The 20,507-nt window shown below is 43.2% G+C and overlaps 1 protein-coding gene across 2 annotated transcripts; it reads left to right on the top strand.

Moving 5' to 3' along the window:
• Positions 1–2,232: 2,232 nt before the first annotated feature.
• Positions 2,233–19,111, top strand: Fem-1 (protein fem-1 homolog B). 2 transcript variants are annotated; one of them, XM_084593876.1, is made up of 4 exons: positions 2,233–3,612; positions 8,546–8,666; positions 9,459–9,685; positions 17,137–19,111. In XM_084593876.1, the coding sequence occupies exons 1-4, from the start codon at positions 2,456–2,458 to the stop codon at positions 17,624–17,626; spliced, it is 1,995 nt and encodes a 664-aa protein (XP_084450002.1). In that variant the 5' UTR covers positions 2,233–2,455; the 3' UTR covers positions 17,627–19,111. The 2 variants fall into 2 exon arrangements, with proteins under 2 accessions (XP_084450002.1, XP_084450003.1); XM_084593877.1 differs by having other exon boundaries at positions 2,235–3,525.
• Positions 19,112–20,507: the final 1,396 nt, after the last annotated feature.

Below are 20,507 nucleotides of genomic sequence, written 5' to 3'. Positions count from 1 at the left end.
GTGTGCGCGTTTGGCGCAACGCCCTGCCGGTCCCATCTGCGTGTGGCAATCCACCCACTCCGCGTGCTTGCGAAACCCCTTCTTCCCCAATTGCACCATTGATTGATTGATTGAAGGCTGCACTGCCACCGATATTGGAGGTTCCCCTACGCACTTGGGTACGCAGACACAAATAGGGGAGGACTTCACAACTAGAAGTGCGCAAGAATACAGATTCTTCGTGGCCTCAGCTGCCTGGCAGATCACTTCTCTTTGGGTTTCAAGGTTTTCGCTTTGTATAAGGAATCCCAAGCTTCCATGTCTTGACCATTGCCCCATGCGAAAAGGGGCATTGCCGGATTATGTGGTCTAGTGTACCTTTTTGTCCGCAGTGTTTACAGTTTTCGTGTTGTCTGACCTCTACTTTTAAATGGTGCAGCCATACTAGGTTAGGGTAATTGCCGGCCTGTTGTCTGCGAAGACTTCTGGCCTCTTCGTTGTTTAGCTGTTTATGTGGAGTGGAGAATGTTTTCCTGTTGTGTTTGTAGTATTCACAGATCTCGTGGTAGATGTTTAACCTCTGTTGGATTGTTCACCTGCTCGACGTTCGTCTGGTAGTAGATATCTCGGGCGAGCAAGCTTGCCTCCCGTCAAGGAGAAAGAGGGGGTAGAAAATGAGCCATTTCCTCAATGCAGTTAAGAAGGAAGACGCATGCAGGAATTAGCACACTTCCGGCTGCGCATTTGATACCATATATATGTCCATGCTTTTGCTAGAGTTGCCCGTTAATTATTAAAGAACTCTGGGCCACACAACGATCACACATCAAAGGTGGTTAATCGGAGCTAGAAAAAAAAAAAGGCGCTGATCAGTCGATTTGTGGCAAATTTTATTTAGTGATACCATCACACCACAAAATCTGCCACAAACCTGCTACCCCCGTTCCTTGGTCGACGTAGTAAGGTCCACCGGTCAAGATTGGTTTCACACCCTGCACGTTATCGCAGTTTTTGTGCACTTCGTGCACGGAAAAAAAGAGCACTGCAGAATCTGCATTGGAGTAGTTTAAAACCATGGATGCTGCTGTTGGTTGCTTCTGGTTGCTTTATTGACTTGTTATTTACCCATTTTAGTCATTGGTACTTTCAAATAGTGCGCCAATCCCTTTTTTTGGCTCTACTTCCGGTTGCATGACGTCACATCTTATGTCCCATTAATGCACTTTTTGTTTGAGTGAGAAGATAATTTTCATCGACATGGACCTCGGGGCAGGGGCTCAGCCAGGTGGACGGTCTCCTTGCCGGCTCTCCTGTGCCCATTTTAGTCTTTGGTACTTTTAAATTGGGCGCCAATCCTTTCCTATGCCCTTTTTCGGCTCTTCTTCTGGTTGCGTGACGTCACATCCTTTACGTCACCAAAATTGACTGATTTAATTAGATACTTTAGTATTTGATACATTCAGATGTGGCGCCAAGCCATTGGCTAATGAGACCATTTTTGCCTTTACTTAAATATTTTGCCTCTAATTAATTACCTAATTATATTTTCCGGACAAAACATGTCACCCTCTATCACGATTCTCATTAACCTCTACAACTGCTGCGGACAACTTTTACATTTTTTGCCTGTAATTAACTTATTGGCCTAATTATTTTTCCGGCAACAAAATTACGTAACCCTCTATCGATTGAGACCACTCATTAAACCATTAAGCACTACCACTTCTCGATTACTCACAACTGCTGCGGACAGGATTTTGCTGATGCGATCTACGGACACGGCCTGCGAACGCGGTTTACGGACAAAAAGCCCCCACCACCACCACCACCACATTCATGCACATCAAGCATTGGCATGCCTGGTTGGTTTTAGAGCGCAGCTCTTTGCTGTTCGTTCCTGCGTTTCGCTTCACCGTCACCGTTGCCCTTGAACCAGCTCCGCAGCCGGGGCAGCGCGCGCTCCTGCCCATACATGCCTTGGTCGAATTCTTTGCCTCAATCTATCGAAAAGCTGAAACATCTGAGAGCTGCGCTCAAATTTCGCACTTGGAAGTAACGTAATCGTCGGCAATTTTTTAGTATGCGGGCTGCTGGGCCCAAACGAACTCCCCGGCTAGCACCTCATCGCTATATTCTAGGCACTATATCATCGCTGTGCGTGTGAAAGCTCGAAAAAACAGCTTAAACACCTCACTTTCCCTCGAGACCGGCCGTGAACACCTTTGGGATTTGTAAGTGTGGTGGCGCGACGATCGTAGTGTCGCTTCATTTGTGTTGTTGCTGTCACGTGACTGATCACGGGTGGCCCATATACCTTGGGTGGCATGTGTGGCTGTGTTATAGCGCTCTGTGTTATGTCGAAAGACGGGATGTTGGGGAAGCCATGCCAGCCGTGCGAGTAACAATGAGTATTCAACTTTGTTAGGCTCCCTTCCACGAACAGTACGGCTGTAGTGTACTGCGAGTCTTGTTGCAAATGGCGATGGCTGACGCTCTGAAAGAGTCTCTCCGATTTAAGATCTACTGTGCCGCTCGCGACGGTCTCCCGGTAACTCTGTACGCCTTGCTGGCTACCGTCCCAAAATGCGACTACCGTGACTACCTCGGAGCGCTGATAGTAGACAGAGAACAGAGATGCACACCACTTCTCATCGCCGCTCGCAATGGACACAAGCAAGTGGTGCAGAGGTTACTCGACAACTTCGGTTCCGCGGTTGAACTTGAGCAGGAAGGCACCGTCCAGTTCGATGGCTACGTCATTGAAGGCGCGACGCCTCTGTGGTGCGCAGCTGGGGCTGGGCACTTGGACATCGTCCGCATTCTCGTGCTGCGCGGCGCCGACGTAAATCACCCGACGCGCACGGCGTCGACACCGCTGCGAGCAGCCTCTTTCGACGGACGGCTGGACATCGTTCGCTTCCTTGTCGAGCACGGTGCCGACATCCGCATACCCAACAAATACAACAACACTTGTCTCATGATCGCCGCCTATAAGGGGCATCTGGACGTCGTACGGTACTTGCTGTCGCAGAACGCCGACCCCAACGTGCAGGCTCTGTGTGGTGCGACGGCTTTGCAGTTCGCCGCCGAGCACGGACACTTGGACATAGTGCGCGAACTGCTCGGCGCCGATGCCCGCGTACTGGCCAACGGAATCGGCATGACGCCGTTACTGGCTGCTGCGGAGCGCACCAAGGCCGAGGTGGTCGAGTACCTCGTCAAGCAGCCGTGGTGCACACGCCGCGAGAAGATCGACGCGCTGGAACTGCTGGGCGCGTCGTTCGCTAACGACAAGGATAACTACAGCCTGGAACGAGCTTTCCACTTCCTTGAGTTGGCCATGCGCGAGCGGGAGCGCGAACCGCGGTTGCCCAAGGTGCGTGGCCCTGTGGTCATTGCGTACGATTCGCGTGTCGAGTGCGCCACCAGGGACGAGCTTCTCGCCGTTAGAGACAACGCTCACATTCTCCACATGGAGTCACTGGTGATCCGCGAGCGCATCCTGGGGCAGCACAACCCGGAGCTCTCGCACCCCGTCGTCTACAGGTGCGGACTGATTAGAATGGGAGTATTCTGTCCACAGGAAACGGTGCATGTGGCATGTGGACCTCTGCCGGCGACGCAAGGCACACGGTGTGTCAGGTTTAGTGTCTGACACCCTTCCTTGTCGCCTGCCTTCAGGTCTTCTTGGTTGCGTTTAGTTAGCATTTCTGAAGCTACCTTTACAGAAGAACGCTGCATTTGCACTGCTTACATTAGTGGAGCATGCCGAGTACTTCCAAAGTGACAGCTTGCTGGAAAAGATACTGAAAATAAGAAAAATTGCCTTTTTATGATGCTGTGCTAGTAGGTAGAAAGGAGGAACTGGAATCAAGTTTCAGTGATCTATTCAACTTGACCTATGTGGGTAAATTGGGTTGCTTTCTCAATTCCTATAAATATGCTCACACTCGGCATTACTGTGCATCAGCGTAGTACCCGGGTGATGAGGCTGATTTGGTAGCAGTTTTTAATTTTTAGACAGAGCAACTCTACAAGAATGCAGGCTAAAAAATTGGTCATTGCTTGCTTGTGCAAACTTTGTCAAAAGTGTGCAGCCCAGGGGGTCTGCTTCTGAGCCGTGTAGTGGCGCCGATATAGCATTAGTCCATTGCAAAGGGTAGGACAAAATACCTTCTTATCGTCAAGAGATTCAGAACACTGGTAATGCATTACAATCCGCACGAAGTGGCTCAGAAGCAGACTCCCTGGGCTCTACACTTTTGACAAAGACTGTACATGAATCTGAGCAGGGGATTACATCTTCACACTCCTAGAGAAAGTAGAGAAGAAAGCAGCATTTCTCTGGAGTGCTCCTTTTTTTTTTTTCTTTTTTTGCAGAAACACATTTTATGAGGTCACAAAGTATGGGAAAAGCCACACACATTGAGGTTGTGAGCAAGATGAGTGAATGGCAGATTCCACAGAAGCATTGCATCCACAATTCTTTGGTGTTCTTCATGCTCGCGCACGCGTGCGCACACACACACACACACAATACACACACACACTATAAGGAGTAAAGTTCATTTCTTAGTGAATACACATCTTCCACAGTACCTTTGAGTAAACACGGCGATAGAAATGTGCATTTTCTTTAGTGTTTTCTGCACATTGTTCAATACAAAGCTTTTTCTGTAATGCAAAAGGGTATTGGTCATGACGTCATATATTATTGTTGATGCTTCATGAACTCTCCTGCATCCTGCACGAATGCCTAGTTCAAGATAAGTCTGACATAAAGTTTCTTATACCTCTGTCACAAAAACTTCCGATCCTCATTGAACTCGATCTGCATTGAGGTTTTCAAGAAGGATTGAAGCATCCGGTGCTACATGGTCATCTTAAATGACCATTGAAAAATTTCCTTTGTGTGTGTTTGGCGTCGTCAAAGGTGGGGCGCCCGCTATCGAATGTGTGTGCTCAAGAGTTCTTGAGGAAGGACCTTCGAGCCAAGCAGGCTCCGGCTCGATTGCACTTGAAAGTTGTCATGTGACAGCCTCGATCAGCGTTCAGTTAAATGCAGATCGAGTTCGGTGAGGATCGAAAGTGTACCTATGTCACATGGGCAATCTGAATGCACATTAAGTGAATGGCCATTGAAATTTTCGGGGGCTATCGAGAAGCACCACTGCCACACGGCAAATTTTCATGACCATTGAGTAGTTAGCGTGTGATCCGACAGATGGCACCATGGGTAACAACATCCAGTAAAAATATGAAGTGAAACAGGACAATATGAGGCAGATATCGCACTAAGTGCTATGTTTAAATGAAACTTTGTTCAGAGAAGGTTATTCGAGTACTTCACAGCTCATCATAACCCACAGGCAAGCAACGGCGGAACGATGCCGAACAATGTGCAATCGCCACACTAATTTTGCGCCAGCGATGCTGCCACAGTTCGGTGGTAATCTTCGCTGCGTTTGCAGTTGCTGTCGTTAGAAGCACATGTGGGGCTCTTCTTGGTCTCGGTTGTCGCAAAGCGTGGTAAAAGGCAAACATGAACGAAACGCTGCAGCATGCCGCAATGCCACAGAAGAATGTTCATCTAGAAAAGCGTCAATTTGTTTACATCTGGACATCGCAAATTCTCTAGAGCGATCATTTTGACTTGCGAAAACTAGTTGACAAGCTGTTTAATTAGTCTTAATAATTTAATCCAGAAGATAGTTTGTTTTTTATAAGTTTGTCTTGCGTTTCACCTTAGGGTGAATGCGGGGCTGCTTTCAATGCTCCTTGGCATTACAATGGCCATTCGCGAACTTCGTTGAATCAATGCCAATCGAGTTCAGTCGTCATAGTAAATAGCTTTTCATGGGCCCCTTAAGTGCTCAGCAACTTTTCAGAATGCATATGAGGTTCTGTGGCAATATATATGTATTATATATAAAGAAATGTCACTATCACCAACCAAGTTAAGTTCATTTCAGGACAGAAGCCTCTCACAATGACCACCAGCATGTCCCAGCCACTTACTTAATCCCTTCACGTACAGATTATGATCTTATAAATGCAGACTTATAATTTCAGATTTTAAGGCGAAAGCCTTATCTCACGAGTGGGGCCCCCAGAATGTGGGCGCAGAACATGACAGCAAGTGGATATAACATGATTTGTTTCAAAATTGTGACTCAGCCATTCTTTGTGCAGTGTTCAGGGTGATGCGGTACCATTTCACTTCCCGTTAGCATCCATCTGCTAGTCAAGTTCGAGGCTAGTTTGCGATAGATATTCAAACCGACAACATATGTATCTCCAGTCGTATGCCATTAATAATAAGTGTAGGTGTCCACGAAGAAGTGAGACAGATACTGCTTCTTTCCCCAAAACTGAACTAACTAAAGATGTTTAACGATTGGCCACACTTTTTGGCAGTCTCTCAATTCTAAACCGCCAAAGCAAAATCGTACCAAACTGGGGTTTTACACGTCTTCATCGGTAACTCCAGGTAATTTTTGTAAGGAACATTTCAGGGTTACACTGAGTAAATTACAGGTTCATCGGTAACTCCAGGTAATTTTTGTAAGGAACATTTCAGGGTTACACTGAGTAAATTACAGGTTCTCCAAGTAATTATTGATGCACTTTTTGTTGTATTTTTATATATACAAATTGGGACTCGCACTGTTGTGAATATCCTAATTATGCTTACTTTAACCCATTTCTATCGTAATGAGAGTTTATGTAACTAAATCAGCATATCTTGGGAACTTCAAGCATTTATCATTCATTTTCCATTCCTGATTTGGCATCTTTCTCCACTAAAATTTTTATACTTAAGCCATTTTTGTAACATCCACATTTATGGAAATTGTGCCTTGCATAGGCGGGATTTGATATAGTGTTCAGGTCACAGCCACACGTTCGTACATATGGGCACAGAATGGATTAAGCTAATCAGTTCAGTTTTGCTGATTTGCACTTTGCTGTATTTTATTCCCTTAGGTGTCCAGTTTCTCACAGCATAGACTACTTTTTGCATAGCTATACTTGTATATAACTGCAGCTCCTTTTCTACATCCTTTTCTGCTAGCTTACGCAAATAAATGAAGTGTGCAAGCAACTACCACATCTAATGGCATGCACTTGATTTCATTTCTCATCAAAGCATGTTCTATTGTTAGGCTTTTATGCCCATTTGATGGAACACTTGTGATGGAAAAACAGCATAGGTTTTGTTTCTTTATAATTATAATCTTGCCACATCAAGGGCTGGGGGGCAGTGATGTTATGCTCGCATTGAGCTGCTGTAGTTTATGGGTACATTGATGATGTTGGGCTATTTCCATAGCACATAGGTTTCTCCCTTCCCCATTGTGGTGGTTGATTCACTAGAGCACTCGGCTACTACGCTCGAGGATTTGGGTTTTTTTTTATCCCAGCTGTGGCAGCTGTGCCTCAATGGAGGTGAAACTCAGGACACTCGTGTGCTGTGTCATGTCAATGCAAATTAGGAAGTACCAGGCATTCAAAGTTATCTGGAGTCCTCCACTACAGTATCCCTCATAGCCAGAGTCACCTTGTGGCAGTAATCCCGATAAACCAAGACTTACCTATCTTCCTTCCTTTTTTTTGTTTTCTTGACGAAAACGGGGTTCATTAATGCAGTATTGCTTCTTGTAGCAGACAAAACAGTGGCAGCTTATGCAAATGGATGACAGACACGAGCTGTTCATTCAACCATGCCATTTCCCTTCTGGTGAATGGGTGCACAAACAGGATGTTAAGTAGTCGTCACAGTGACGCATAATGGAGGCAGGAAATGGCATTACTTGCAGCCATCATGATGTGGGAAAAGTGTACCTCTGATGTGTTCTTGTTTTTCTTTAACCTTGTGTGATGTTTTTATGCTTCATGTTGCAACTTCCTTTACTTGTTTACTATCCTCTTCACGTCCATTGTTGTAGTGTTTTTAATGTGTGCCATCGTGTCTCACTCTGTTAAAACACTAGCTTTGATAACTGTTTTTGTACCCATTATCACGACATCATATTACTACCTTCTGTGGATTTTTTCGCCATTGGTGCTTAGTATCAGACTCGATTTTATATGCTAGCAGCTGCCAAGATATGTAGTTCTGCATAAAGATTTTCATCCTCACAGTCTTCATTTCAGCCACTTTGGCACATTTTCTAGTCTCTTGAATACCAAGGAGCCTTGAACGGTCAGGTCAAGAGTTCTTGCCGTAGAGGAGTTTACAACTCAATGTTTACTTCAAATTCTCCACTGCATGGCTGAAAGCAAACATTGTGGCCCGAAGGCTTCTGATGACAGTTATGCGTGGTTTTCCATTGTGCTAGCAATTACAGAAAACTTGGATGCACTTCCTAAGCCTCTATGAATTCCTTACACTCTTTTGTAGATGGTGTGGTCATTGAACAGATATGTGATAGAGTTAAGTGTAATTTCCATGCTTTAATAGTTAGGATTATAGTTGGCTTGGGAATAACTAGTTATGGCGCTAACACTTGTTGTAAACATGCATTCCTTTTCATTCCTTTCTTTTCGTTGTCGTGACATACAGGGGCGCAGTATTTGCTGACAGTGCAGCCTTTGATCGCTGCCTGCTGCTTTGGCTGCACGCTCTTCGGCTGCGATCAGCTGCCAGGCTCTCCTTGCGCAAGGACCTCTTGCGATTTGCCCAAGTGAGCTTCTTGATTGCTCATACGAGATCAACAGACTTGTTGCAAGTATATTGTCAAAGTCATCTACTAAGGCATTTCCTCCCTGTGATCCTTGATTGGTTAAGATATCCTTTCTTGCTTTTCACTGTTTGGTCTTGACATGAGGTGCTAGGAAGGGCTAATGGAAAAGCTTCCTTTAAGAGAACAGGGTGGGCAAAATTAAAAAAAAAAAAAAAAAAACGATTTTTTTTATGTGTAATTTAAAAACCCAATTCTATCCTTTACAAAGTTCAAGTCTTTCATTTTACGCAGATGCAGAATTTTACTCTGAGGCATTTTTCGAAGCCTAGGCAGCAACCAGCCACACCCCCCTTTGACACCTGCTTAAGATCTGTGCCTCTTCTAACTTGGAAAAAAATAAATAAAAAAGGGCATCTATTTTGTTCATGTTTAGCAGGTTGATTGTCAATCATCTGACAACAGTGAAAAGCTAGCTAGCATATTTTGTTTAGCCAAACAAATATTCAGACGCAGCCAGATTACTCGCAACTCGTGGTATTTTGCTCATGCTTTGTCGTGTTTCTTTGTTTCTGCAGTATTCCACGAAGTAGTTTTTCTTTCATTTTGGCTTCCTCATCTTAAGTAAACAAAGGAAAAAACACCATAAGGGCACTACATATTAGTTATAATCCGAGAGGTCAACCTCATCGTGTCTTTGCCCCTTCCCTAACCCACTTTGGTCAGCCTTCTCTCTCCTCCTCATTCTGGTTATAGTGGTCAAGGGGCCCATCTCTCATGCCTCTGCCTTCCCAGGTGTTCAGTCAGATGCTGCATGTGGGAGTGGAAGTGCCTCCAGGTGCTGTGGCCCAGATCCTGTCGGCTGCCATTCACGAGCTGGAGTCTGGTAATGATGAGGACAATGATGCCAACTTGCTGACCGCACTCTACCTGCTGGTGGTTGTGAGCAAGCTCCACTTCAGTTCATCTAGTCAGGAACATGAGCTTATGCGACTTGTATACAGGCTCGTCCAGCTGGGCAGGTGAGATGCTGAAATGTAAGAGCTTGAATCGTGCACTGGGCCAATGGAATGGCTGCCCTCTCCCCCAGCAAGAAATTTTAATAAGGAAGCTATGCAGAACCTTATTTTTTCTATTGATATTTTGTAAACCACATGGTTTAAATTGAACCACCACCCCCAGGAGTGACTGGTATATTCTGCCCTAACTTCTTGTGCATCATATTGATCAGTGCAATGCAAGAAAAAAATGTTGCACACAGTTGGCTAAACTTTGAAGATGTTGCTTGTGCAGCTCTGTGTTATGCACTAGCAGAGGCTTCATTCCGCACATGCGCTAGCACTGTACAGTCTTTGTCAAAACTATATGGGTCAAGGAGTTCGCTTCTGGTTTAAGCTGTGTAGTTCGCTGAGGCTGGGTTTGAAATGTTTTGAGAGTGAGAAAAAAAGCTGTCATCACTAAGACCCTTAGTTGCCCACTATGCAGCTAAACATGATGGATTTTGGAATTCTTTTCATGAAACTGTGTTCTTTTTTATGGTGTTTTTGTGAATATCAAAAGAATGGTAATATATCATCAGAAAGGGATTTATTTCTATTCTGATTTCCCATAAAACAGAATCTCGCAACGAGTAATATTTTTCCAGTATCTTGACATGCTTGCTTCCCAGTTTGTCCAATCAAGTTGCCAAGTTTGTGCATCAAGTGCTGTGGCTATGGCAGCAGTGACCCTATATGGCTCTGTTAGACGAGTCGATTTTTGCACATATTGGAAGTGTTACAGTGAAACCTAGATACTATATTGAACTTGAAGGGGATTGCAAAGTGGTTCACTATATTGATAGTTTAATATATAAAATAGGAATACATAAACTTACAGGTAACATGGGACTAATGCAACCATGCTTCTTGCAGTGACTTACTGCTCACCAGCATGCTCGCGAGGTGTCGCCAAGCCTAACCATACCTTGCAACCAGGCCACGGCGGATGGCGCTTTCAAGCTAGCTGCAGCCTATCATAAGATGTCTAATATCTTGTTACAAGTACAATATATGTATATATACCGTAAAATGCCGAGCACGTACCCCCGTAACTTCATAGTTGAGTTCACATTTTTGCCCCACACCGGAAAAGGCTCCTTATCCTTGGCACACACGTCACCGAGGCAGCAGTGCCAGCCTCATCCAGTCCAAGAAGCAAATTCAATATCAAATATAAAAACATCACACACACAAAAAAACGACACCCCTATGAAGCTGGCTTGCCTGGATATGCACATGCCCAAATGCTGATGGCTGGCGTCTGATGACCACTGCGAGTGAAACATAAGGCGCACGCGACCAGAGGAGCTGATGCTGAAATGAAATGAGAAATTAACATATTTAAATAGCGGGCCTAGAGACTCCAAGGGCAGGTGCCAAGCAGTGTGCATCGGAGGTAGCGGCGTAGCGAGAACACAGTATGGGGCTCGTCGACTTCTCCGTGCACACTTCTAAGCCCGATCTGCCTGATTATGGACTAAAACAAAAAATTTAAATCCATGGGAACTGTGTTTGATTTTTATTTTATTGTTATTTTTGTTTGCGGTAAAATTTTGTCATCACCATCTTGAATTTCGTTGCACTATCAGGAAAGTGCCCCCTCCACTTTTTTTGGTAATTTTGCCATGTGAGAAGGGGAGGGGGAGGGGGATTGCTCAGTATATTACGGTGTGTGTTTGTGTGTCTATATACAGTAATTGCTCATTAAAAATAAGGTGCAGTTGGTGGTTTGTGCAATGCCTTCAGTAGTGAAGCATGCGAGCAGGGGTCATGCAAAGCTTCACTTTGTGACGGCAATGTGGCATGAAAAATGAGTACAACAGACTGAAAGCTGCCCTCAAGCATAGCTGACCTTCGCATCATGTGGCCTCAGAGCACTAATGCTGCCAGCAGGTGGCCATTGAATCTGCATATGAGCGTTTCTTTTTTTCTTTTTCAATATCTGTGACCTGGCTACATCAACTAGAGCGTCGTCTTTGTCTGGGCTACGTTTTGGTTTTGGTTTGTAGTTTTTGCCATTTTAAAATAGTTAAACTTAGTTGGCCTATCTTGAAAGATGGTTTCTTGTACTGTAGACAGGGGTCTTTCTCCAAGAAATGAGATGGGATCATCAATTCAAAATTTTGGAAGATCCCCTGGAGTTGTCCTTTAACTCTTTCCATATGGTTGGAAATGTGGTCGTATTTTGTGAGTTTTCATTAAATTGTTCTTGCCTCAGGACTAGTAGGTGTAAAATTTAATTCAGTTCGTTAAAATGAAGCCAGTTATGCACACCTTTTAATAGTATGATTTTCTGTAATATATTTAGCCTTATTTTAATATTATAATTTGTGAAATCAAGTTTTTTAGGTAAAGTTTTAGCAACACATGGAAAGACATGCTAAATTTAAAAATAAAACAATTTTGAAGAAACTGGATTATGCAGAATGTCTGCCTGCCTAGTATATCAAATATTGTCTAAAAAATTGAAGTTACAACATTTATAGTTTTCTGGCTCGAAAACAATTACTTATGCCTTATAGGCAGGCAAGCCATTGTGCAAAACAGCAGAATGAGCCCTTCATAGCACAGGTGCTATCATATCCCGCACAAATGGTGCGGAAACTCTAAAAGTGAGACCGATAACTTCATTAACCACTGTTTCCTTTTCAAGATAGCCACTGAGCCAAGCAAAACTGACTCAGATAAACTAATCGAGGCTCTGCCACTGACTTTCTGGGCTGGCTGCATAGGTCTTTTTGAACCTATTGACTAACATTGTATGATGAGACAGTATTGCCGGAGTCACTGCTGTCTAAGTCATTGCCAAAATCAACCATGGTCGTGCTGAATCACAAAATTTGCTGTGTTTCAGGGCACAAGCTGTGTTTGCGGAGGTGGCCATTCTTAGCCTTTGCACTCCGCTGCTCTCACAGGGGGTTCAGAAGGCTGTAAAATGCAGTACAAAGACAGGCTAAAAAGAAATTTATACTTCAGTCTTCTATCTTCAAGGCAGGTTATATAGCATGTTTAAGAAAGGTACTGCGCTGAAGCATTTGAAACTGACGTTCGAACTCATTGTGGGCTGGTTAGCAATTGTCAGTGGGTGAGTGAAGGAAAGGGTTATAAATGTCTAAATAGGCTTGGTCAGCCTGGACACTAATCTGATGTGCACAGCTTCATTAGGCACGTTTTCTCTTGTTGACTCACCTCAAAATTTTTCACTGTTCCTTTGGTTGATATACAGTGCATTGATTTTCATTGCAGATGCAATAATCCTTGCACACAACAGAAATTGGCTCATTGTGCTGAAAAAATGCCATCTCTGCACCCAGGTTTAAGAGGGCGCTTTCAAGGATGAGCGAAAATCGTGCCAACGAAAACATTTGGGTGGTGCTGGCATGCGGCAGCCACCAGAACTGACATGATGTGTCTTTGCCAAGACAGATGGCGCGTCTTTGTTCTAGTCACTGCATGTCTACACCAAACACACAAAAAAATGTGCCAGTAAAATTGTGAACGCCTTGTATGGAGTGTGTGTGATATATGTACTGTTTGATTGGGGGTGTTTGATAGTGTGATTCATTGGCTGATCAATTAGTGAGTAGTAATTGGTGATCAGTGAACGTCTACACCAGCGTGGTGTAGACGAATAATCTCGTGTGTTTGTGTTACTGAGTTTTAACACGTGTAGTGGAACCTGTGGCTAGTACTAATGTGGCCGCGTCGTCTGACACTGTACCAGATACGTGTAATGGGGTGGAGGGTGGCTCCTTCCTTTGAGGATGCATCTTTTCTTGATGGTAGTGCTTTGTTGACCATGGAAACTTTGTAAGGCGTATGCTGAGAAGGCAAAGCAATGCACTCGAGGTGAGACAGCTGGACAGTCAAAGTGAAGGCGGGATTCCAAGGCACGAGCATTAGTGACGAGGCAATTAATGCACACAATGTCATGCCTAATCTTAAGGTGAAGCTTAATTTCGTATGTGCTATGCACAGAAACACACAAAAATAGTTAGGAAGTGTATAACTCAGTTGTTTCTTTGGAAAATTTAGGACAGTGTATAGTGGAAGCTAAAAAGCGGCACGGGGCAAGTCTCAAGGCATGCAGGCGGCAACATGAACGCTTGTTCTTTAAAACTTCTTTTGGTATAATTATAACTTAGGCAGGCATATCTTGTGTGAGCTTTCCATAATAAATTCAGACAACAGTTTCAGCTTGGAGCATTTTCTTCATGCTAGGGAAGAGTTGTAAAGCCTGATAGCTTTGCATGAACTTGAACTTTGTTCGTCTTTCCTTCGAACTTGTGGATAACCAGTCGTTTCTCGGTTTTCTGAGTGGATAGTGACTGGTGCCACAGTGACGTCTCTCTGAATGCACTTGTGTAATTCCCCATCTATCCTTGTTTTCTTGCATCCTCCAAACAGTGAATGTGCTCCAGCCATTGGAGAAATTGCACCAATAAACGATCATTTTAAACAAAGATGCGAAATAATGAAATGATGAAATTTCAGGCATGTCAAAATTTTCATAAAGCTTTACTGGATAGAAATGTTCACTAGTCCCATATCTATAATGACATAAAAACGATTCGCATTACTATTTCAAGTGTTGTGAAATCTCTGACAACCTCATCTTTAGTTTCGTATTGTGCATATGGCTGAGCAATGCTTGTGTGTCGGCAATTAATCTGTGTGCCAACATATGCTTTGCACCGCTTCCTTTTTGTTTGTGAACTCGTTACTTATGAGATTATTCATCATCATATTCTTGCTTGCTCTCTGTTTCAACGTCGGGGAGGCTGAAATATTGATAAGAGCTCCCCCAGGGGCTTTTTGTTTTTACATTTATGCAAAACAATCTCAGGAAAGCCTCACTAAATTTGTTTATGGGATTTACTGTTTTCAATTTCAGAACAATTCATCAATTTCTGGAACTTGGAGAGCAACACATAGAGCAAGATTACTTGTGAAGCACTCTATCAGTTGACAGAGCACTTTCTTTACCTACTTGATATAAACTGTGTTTTTGCAAAACTAAGCCCCCCCCTTAATCTCGTAAAAAATTTCTCACATTCAGTTCACTTCTGTTAATGGCTCTAACTCAACATTTTCCCATGTCACTTGCGGTGTACTCCATGGGAGCATACTTGGCCGAGTGCTCTTTCTAAGATTTATTAATGACTTGTCATATTGCATTTCTTCCTAAACTAGACTGTTTGCTTATGACTATGTTATGTACTGAACCATTTCAAATGATTGTGACCTACAATCTTTACCAACTGACTTGAGGTTCGCATGGGCCGAAATTTTAAGCTCGAGCCCGGCCCATCCCGTCATGCAGTTGAAGCTAAGATATAGAACGAAATAATTTCAGGATGATAAGTTTATCCAAGATCTTGAAATGTTGAGTTCTCACGTTTAAAATTACAAATTTACTGAATATATAGAGGCACAGTACATACGTAGAATTAGCTTATTGTGCAAAAGCAACAAGTCGTGCATTGAATTGAGGCATTTGCGACGCTCCTAAATAATGAAGCTGGCGGCGCTGAAATTTCTTTCGATGCTATAACTTGTGGTTGGAATGACTAACACATTCTTTGACAGGAAAGCAAGTTTTCGGTAAACAGCTTGTTATCTCCTCCAAAAGTGCGCTAGCTCTAAATTTAAACGAAGGATTCATTTTGTGGCCAAGTACTGGATGACCTTGCTTGGCTAACAGTGCGCCTTTCGCATGAACTTTTCAGAACAAGAGAAACATGAAACTCTTGCACCGTAGATGCTTTGAGCTATATGTCCCGCTTCAAACGAGGCCACGTCGAGGCAGAAGTAAGCCACAACAGAGACGTTTGATAGGTGACAGCGTGGCGCGAATCTTGAAATGGTTGCCTAAACATCAACGCCAATGTTACCCAAGTTTAAATGCGAAATTCAAAACTAAATAGCCCATAAGTGGCCCCTCCACTCGATCACTGACGGCTACCAAAGATCCATCCGCGGCAACCAGGCTGGGAGGAAAGGCGGGTTGACTACCTCTCATGTGGAGGATGCGGGAAAATACTGTGCATTCTAGACGTCTAACGCACCATGGCCGTATTCGCGTTTTTGCAAATGTTTCGTGTGTTTGTGGTCGGGGTGTCCGCCCCGACTCCGTGCACAGCTCTAAGGCTGACCTCGATACTATTAACATTTCGTCCCAGTTGTGGCTAATGACCCTAAACCCCTCTAAAAGGAAGGAAGCTCATCTCCTTTACTAGAAATTCTTATCTCATCCCAACCACATACTCTCCTGATAACATAGCAGTTGGGACAGCTTCTTCTCACAAGTATTTAGGAGTTTACCTTCTGTCAGACTTGACCTGGAACTATCATATTAACTTGACTCTAGCAGCTACTAACCATTCACGTGGACTCTTAATATGTAACCTGTGACATGCTCCAGCGTTTATGCGTATACTTGCTTATATATTACATTTATTTGACCTAAAATTGAGCCCGCTTTTTTTATGGGACCAAGATAAAGCCTACATCAAAGATAACATCGAATCCCTGCAAAACCGTGCTGCTCAGCTCATTTTTTCAGACTACTCACATTTTACTAGCATCACTGCACTAAAAGCTCGTGCTGGTCTTGAAAACCTTCCCCATTGTCACAAACTAGCTTGCTTAACTCTTTTTGATAAAATTTATCGTCATCCGTTGCTTCACAATGATTTCTTTCACTCACTCTCAGCAGTTTTTCCATGCCGTGACCATCCTTTCAAGATCAAACGCATCACATGCCGCACTTCAACTGTAGCCAAATCATTCATACCTAAAACCATTAATGATTGGAACCAGCTACCTTCCACAATTGCAACTGAAACAAATGCGACATCATTTCATGACTTTTAAAAAATGAAAGCGATGTGTAGTTTTCTTCTAGTTCCGTCCTGCTCACCATTATGTGTTTGAGTTTTGTTTTTTCATTAAGTTTATTAGGTTGGTTTTTTTATTGCGTTCATTTTGCGTTTTGTTGTTCCACTTCATTTTGATACCTGTTGACTATTAAGTTATTGCATTTTTTTTGTTTCTTTTTTTTTTTGTTCAGTTACTCATGTTAGATGTTCCTTCTTGTATCTTCATTTTTGATTTTTTACCACTCCCCGTGTAACGAGAGCCTTTAAGGGTTTCCTGAAAAGGAAAAAAAAATTTCCGTTGCTGTAATGTTGACCATGCTTGTGGGCATTGATTATATCTGTAGCCGTCATAAGCAGGCTTGACTTTTCTCGAAAAAGATGCAAAAAAAAAAATGCTCCTACGTTGTCTGAGTAATAAAAAGTTCACTCTCATGGAACTCCAGTTCAGGCCGACTCTGCAGCGGTTGTAAAGTGTTGTGCAGGCAGGTTGGGGTTATTTCATTTTCTTTCATGCTTAATTCACTCTAGGTGCAATTATTTTGCTTCTTTCAGGGTTACCCGAGATGGCTGCACACTTCTACATTTGTGCGTGAGTGCAGACACACCTGTAGACGACTTTCACACCAAGAACATCTGCCACTTTCCTTGCACCGACACTACCAGGCTGTTGCTGCGCTGTGGAGCTGATCCAAATGCAGTTGATGCCAGGCGCAACACGCCGCTGCACGCCATTGTTGTTTATCAAAAGCCAATCAGTGACTTTCTGACTCTGCACTCTATTATTGTGGCCCTCATTGAGGCGGGTGTGCACGCAGATGCAACTAATGCACGCGGGGAGACGGCAGCAGAGGCATCGACCACGGGTGTTGCAGAGGTGATCCTGCGCACTCAAACCCAGGTGACCCTGCGCTGTCTGGCTGCACGTGCTGTGGCCAAGTATGGACTGAGCTATCGGGCAGGCGAGGTCCCACGCTCCCTCATTCAGTTTGTGGAAATGCATGGTGGCCGCACACGGCCCTTGCCACGGCCTGGAGCAGACTGAGTGCCACAGGAAGAGAGAGGTTTAAGGGCATAGCACATTTCTGGCTGTTTCTAGCCTTGCAGTGCATTATAGGGGAAGAAGGCAGTGTTGTGGTTGCTGCTTAATGTATATCTATGGAATGTGCTGTAACTATGTTAAATTCCATATTCAAGGGCAGTTTCATTGGACTAAAGAATGTTCGCACTTTCCACCATATCCATGTACCCAGTACAGTACACTGTTAAAAAGAGTGGCGTCATAATATAACAGCTACGCACACATGCACCATAAACGTACATGATCATTGCATGGTGCAAGGGTTGCATGGCGCATCAGGATTGTAATCTGTGCACTACATCTATTTGGGAGCTGGTTGCAGTGTTATCAGGGCATTTGCTTCTTTCATAGCTGTCTGCCTATCTAGGATGGGTTTGTGAGCTGTAAATATACTTGTGTCCAGAATTCCAACATAAGTAAAAACCCTGTGATGCTTACATTGAAGATAGCCACCCAGTGGCTATTTTTTATTCTCATACAAAATATGTTAAAGTATATTTTCTTGTGACTGTTGAAAAAGATTACACTGTTCACTTAATGAAGCTAGAGGCATAAAAAAACGAAGGTGCCTGGGCTTGAGGCATATGTATTTGTTATAAACAAAGTTGCTTAATATAATTGGTGTATTCCATTTTCAGTCATGTATATTTACACATTTTTTTTTTTTCAGAGCTTTTGTATATTTATTACTGTGTGCAGTAGAAAGATACCCAAGGCATTATTTATTTCTCTCATAATATTGTTTAATCGTAGTGCTTGAGAAATTACACCTTATGTGTTTCTCTGTCTGGTAAGAACTGTAGCTTTCGTATATGTTTGAGAAAGTGTTGGTATCCTGCCTGAAATCTTTTGAATCCGTCATTGAGTGCCTATACTACGGTATATTGCAGCTTGGGTGCTTGAGTCGCGTTTGTAAAGTTCTGGGAGATTTTAATAGTGCTGACCTCTGGGGAAGATTTATGGTTGGTTGGTTGGTTTGTGGGGTTTAACGTCCCAAAGCAACTCAGGCTATGAGAGACGCCGTAGTGGAGGACTCCGGAAATTTCGACCACCTGGGGTTCTTTAACGTGCACTGACATCGCACAGCACACGGACGCCTTGCTTTTCGCCTCCACCGAAAAGCTGCCGCCGAGGCCGGGATTCGATCCCGCGTCCTTGGGAACAGTAGTCGAGCGTCGTAACCACTGCGCCACCCCGGCGGGGTGGGGGAAGATTTATGTACAACTCCTAGAAGGGAAGTATGGGAAGGGTAGGGGCATCCTATTTGCACATCTCATTTTTTGGAACTTTTGTTTTTCAAAAAGTCAGGACAGTGTAGCTCTGCTATCAAAAATAAAATCGCCATGAGAAGCAGTTTTCACCTTCTTTGTATCCCCGCTTTTAAATCTGCCTTTGGCTGATCTGGCATTGAAGAATGTGACATGTGGTAATAAAAAGTGAATCTCTTTACTTTGATTTTTCAATAAAAATTGCTGGCTCAAAAATGATGCCAGGTGAGTATTTATTGTTGCTAAAATGGTTTCATGCTCAGATTAGAAGCATTTTATCTGCAGCCATATTACATTGCTCTGCCTATGCACATCCACCATTTTGTGTCATGCAGGGCCTGTATGTATATCGGGATGTAATTGTCTGTTTGCATATTTTTTTAGGTTTGGCCAAATAATTTTATTGAGCCATAGATCAATTAAAGGTTGTTTTTTTTTTTTGGTTCTCTTTTAACAGGTCTCTTTTTGTATCTTCACATGTGCAGGTTTTCACACGTGCTGGTTAAATGTCACAAAGTGTTGTGGCTACTTATTTTGGCTTGCTTGTTGTGCAGAAGTTTCATTAGACTTTGAGGTGCTATAATTCTACAGTGAAAAGCTATAAAAAACCTTTTTACTCATATAGTGATGTACCTGAATAGAGTAGACAAAATTTTGTTTTGTGGCCGTGCATCTAGCACTGAATTTTTTAAAAGTGGAACACATTTTGGTGGAGCAGTGTGAATTGGTGCTGTATGCAGCTAATGGCACACTTCAGCAGTTAAAGTCAGTAGGGACTATTTCAGTTGTGTCACAGGCCATAATGTTTTAACTACATATTACTACTGTAGATTTGTTTTATAATGAACTCTGCTGTGCTAATTTCTCTGATACACACAACTATCTGTCTGGTCAGCACAAATCATTCAAGTTCTGCTCATCGATTAATGCGCACATTTGGGGTGGAATAATATAACGATTCAATTCCATCCAAAACTATTCCATTCCATTGCCCTCCCTGCCATTGGCCGGTTAAAATTTGAATCTGTGCATAATAAGGTTGCGTTGCAGGACGTCACAGGACATCACAAGTAAGTTCACATAGTCGTCACCTCATACGCAATTTTGACGTCATTGCCGAGGGAATGAAATAGATTTTGGAATCGCTATATTATTTCACCCGTTCTCTACTGCAACAGCATAACTGAACAAGTTTTTGCCTATAGATGTTGCTCTAGCCTGACAAAGCTATTGTGAATTATAGGTGCAATGGAATGTGAGCATGAAAGTGGAGCCTTCTGCAAGCTTTGGACATGTGGCCTCTTATATGATGGAGCTCTTGTAAAATAATAGTTTAAAACTCTAAACAATTGTTTCTTTGACTTCAGGTGCTCTGGGCTATAGGTCTGAAAGTAAATCTTTTTCCAGGTTGCCTAATAAATGTCTTTTTGCAAGCTGTGCTCATTAATGTGTGTCTCATTCCTGGTTTACTTACAATTCCTGTTTTATGTTGCATTGTTATATTTTAAAAACTTCTAATAAGCTAAGCAGTTTCATAAAGGTTTGCTATGTGTTTATCAAAGGAAGCATACTCTAAC

The sequence above is a fragment of the Amblyomma maculatum genome, chromosome 2, assembly GCF_055883805.1.
Source record: "Amblyomma maculatum isolate TAMU_Amacu chromosome 2, ASM5588380v1, whole genome shotgun sequence".
NCBI lineage: Eukaryota > Metazoa > Arthropoda > Arachnida > Ixodida > Ixodidae > Amblyomma > Amblyomma maculatum.
The sequence above is the reverse complement of the archived record's forward strand: the minus strand, read 5'-3'. Positions and strand labels throughout refer to the sequence as shown.

Bases quoted from the DNA above. Each gene is read 5' to 3' on its own strand.
- Fem-1 (XM_084593876.1), top strand. From the start codon at position 2,456: ATGGCGATGGCTGACGCTCTGAAAGAGTCTCTCCGATTTAAGATCTAC. The intron at 3,613-8,545 runs GTGTGTCAGGTT...CGTGACATACAG, and splicing joins CCGGCGACGCAAGGCACACG to GGGCGCAGTATTTGCTGACA. The intron at 9,686-17,136 runs GTGAGATGCTGA...TGCTTCTTTCAG, and splicing joins AGGCTCGTCCAGCTGGGCAG to GGTTACCCGAGATGGCTGCA.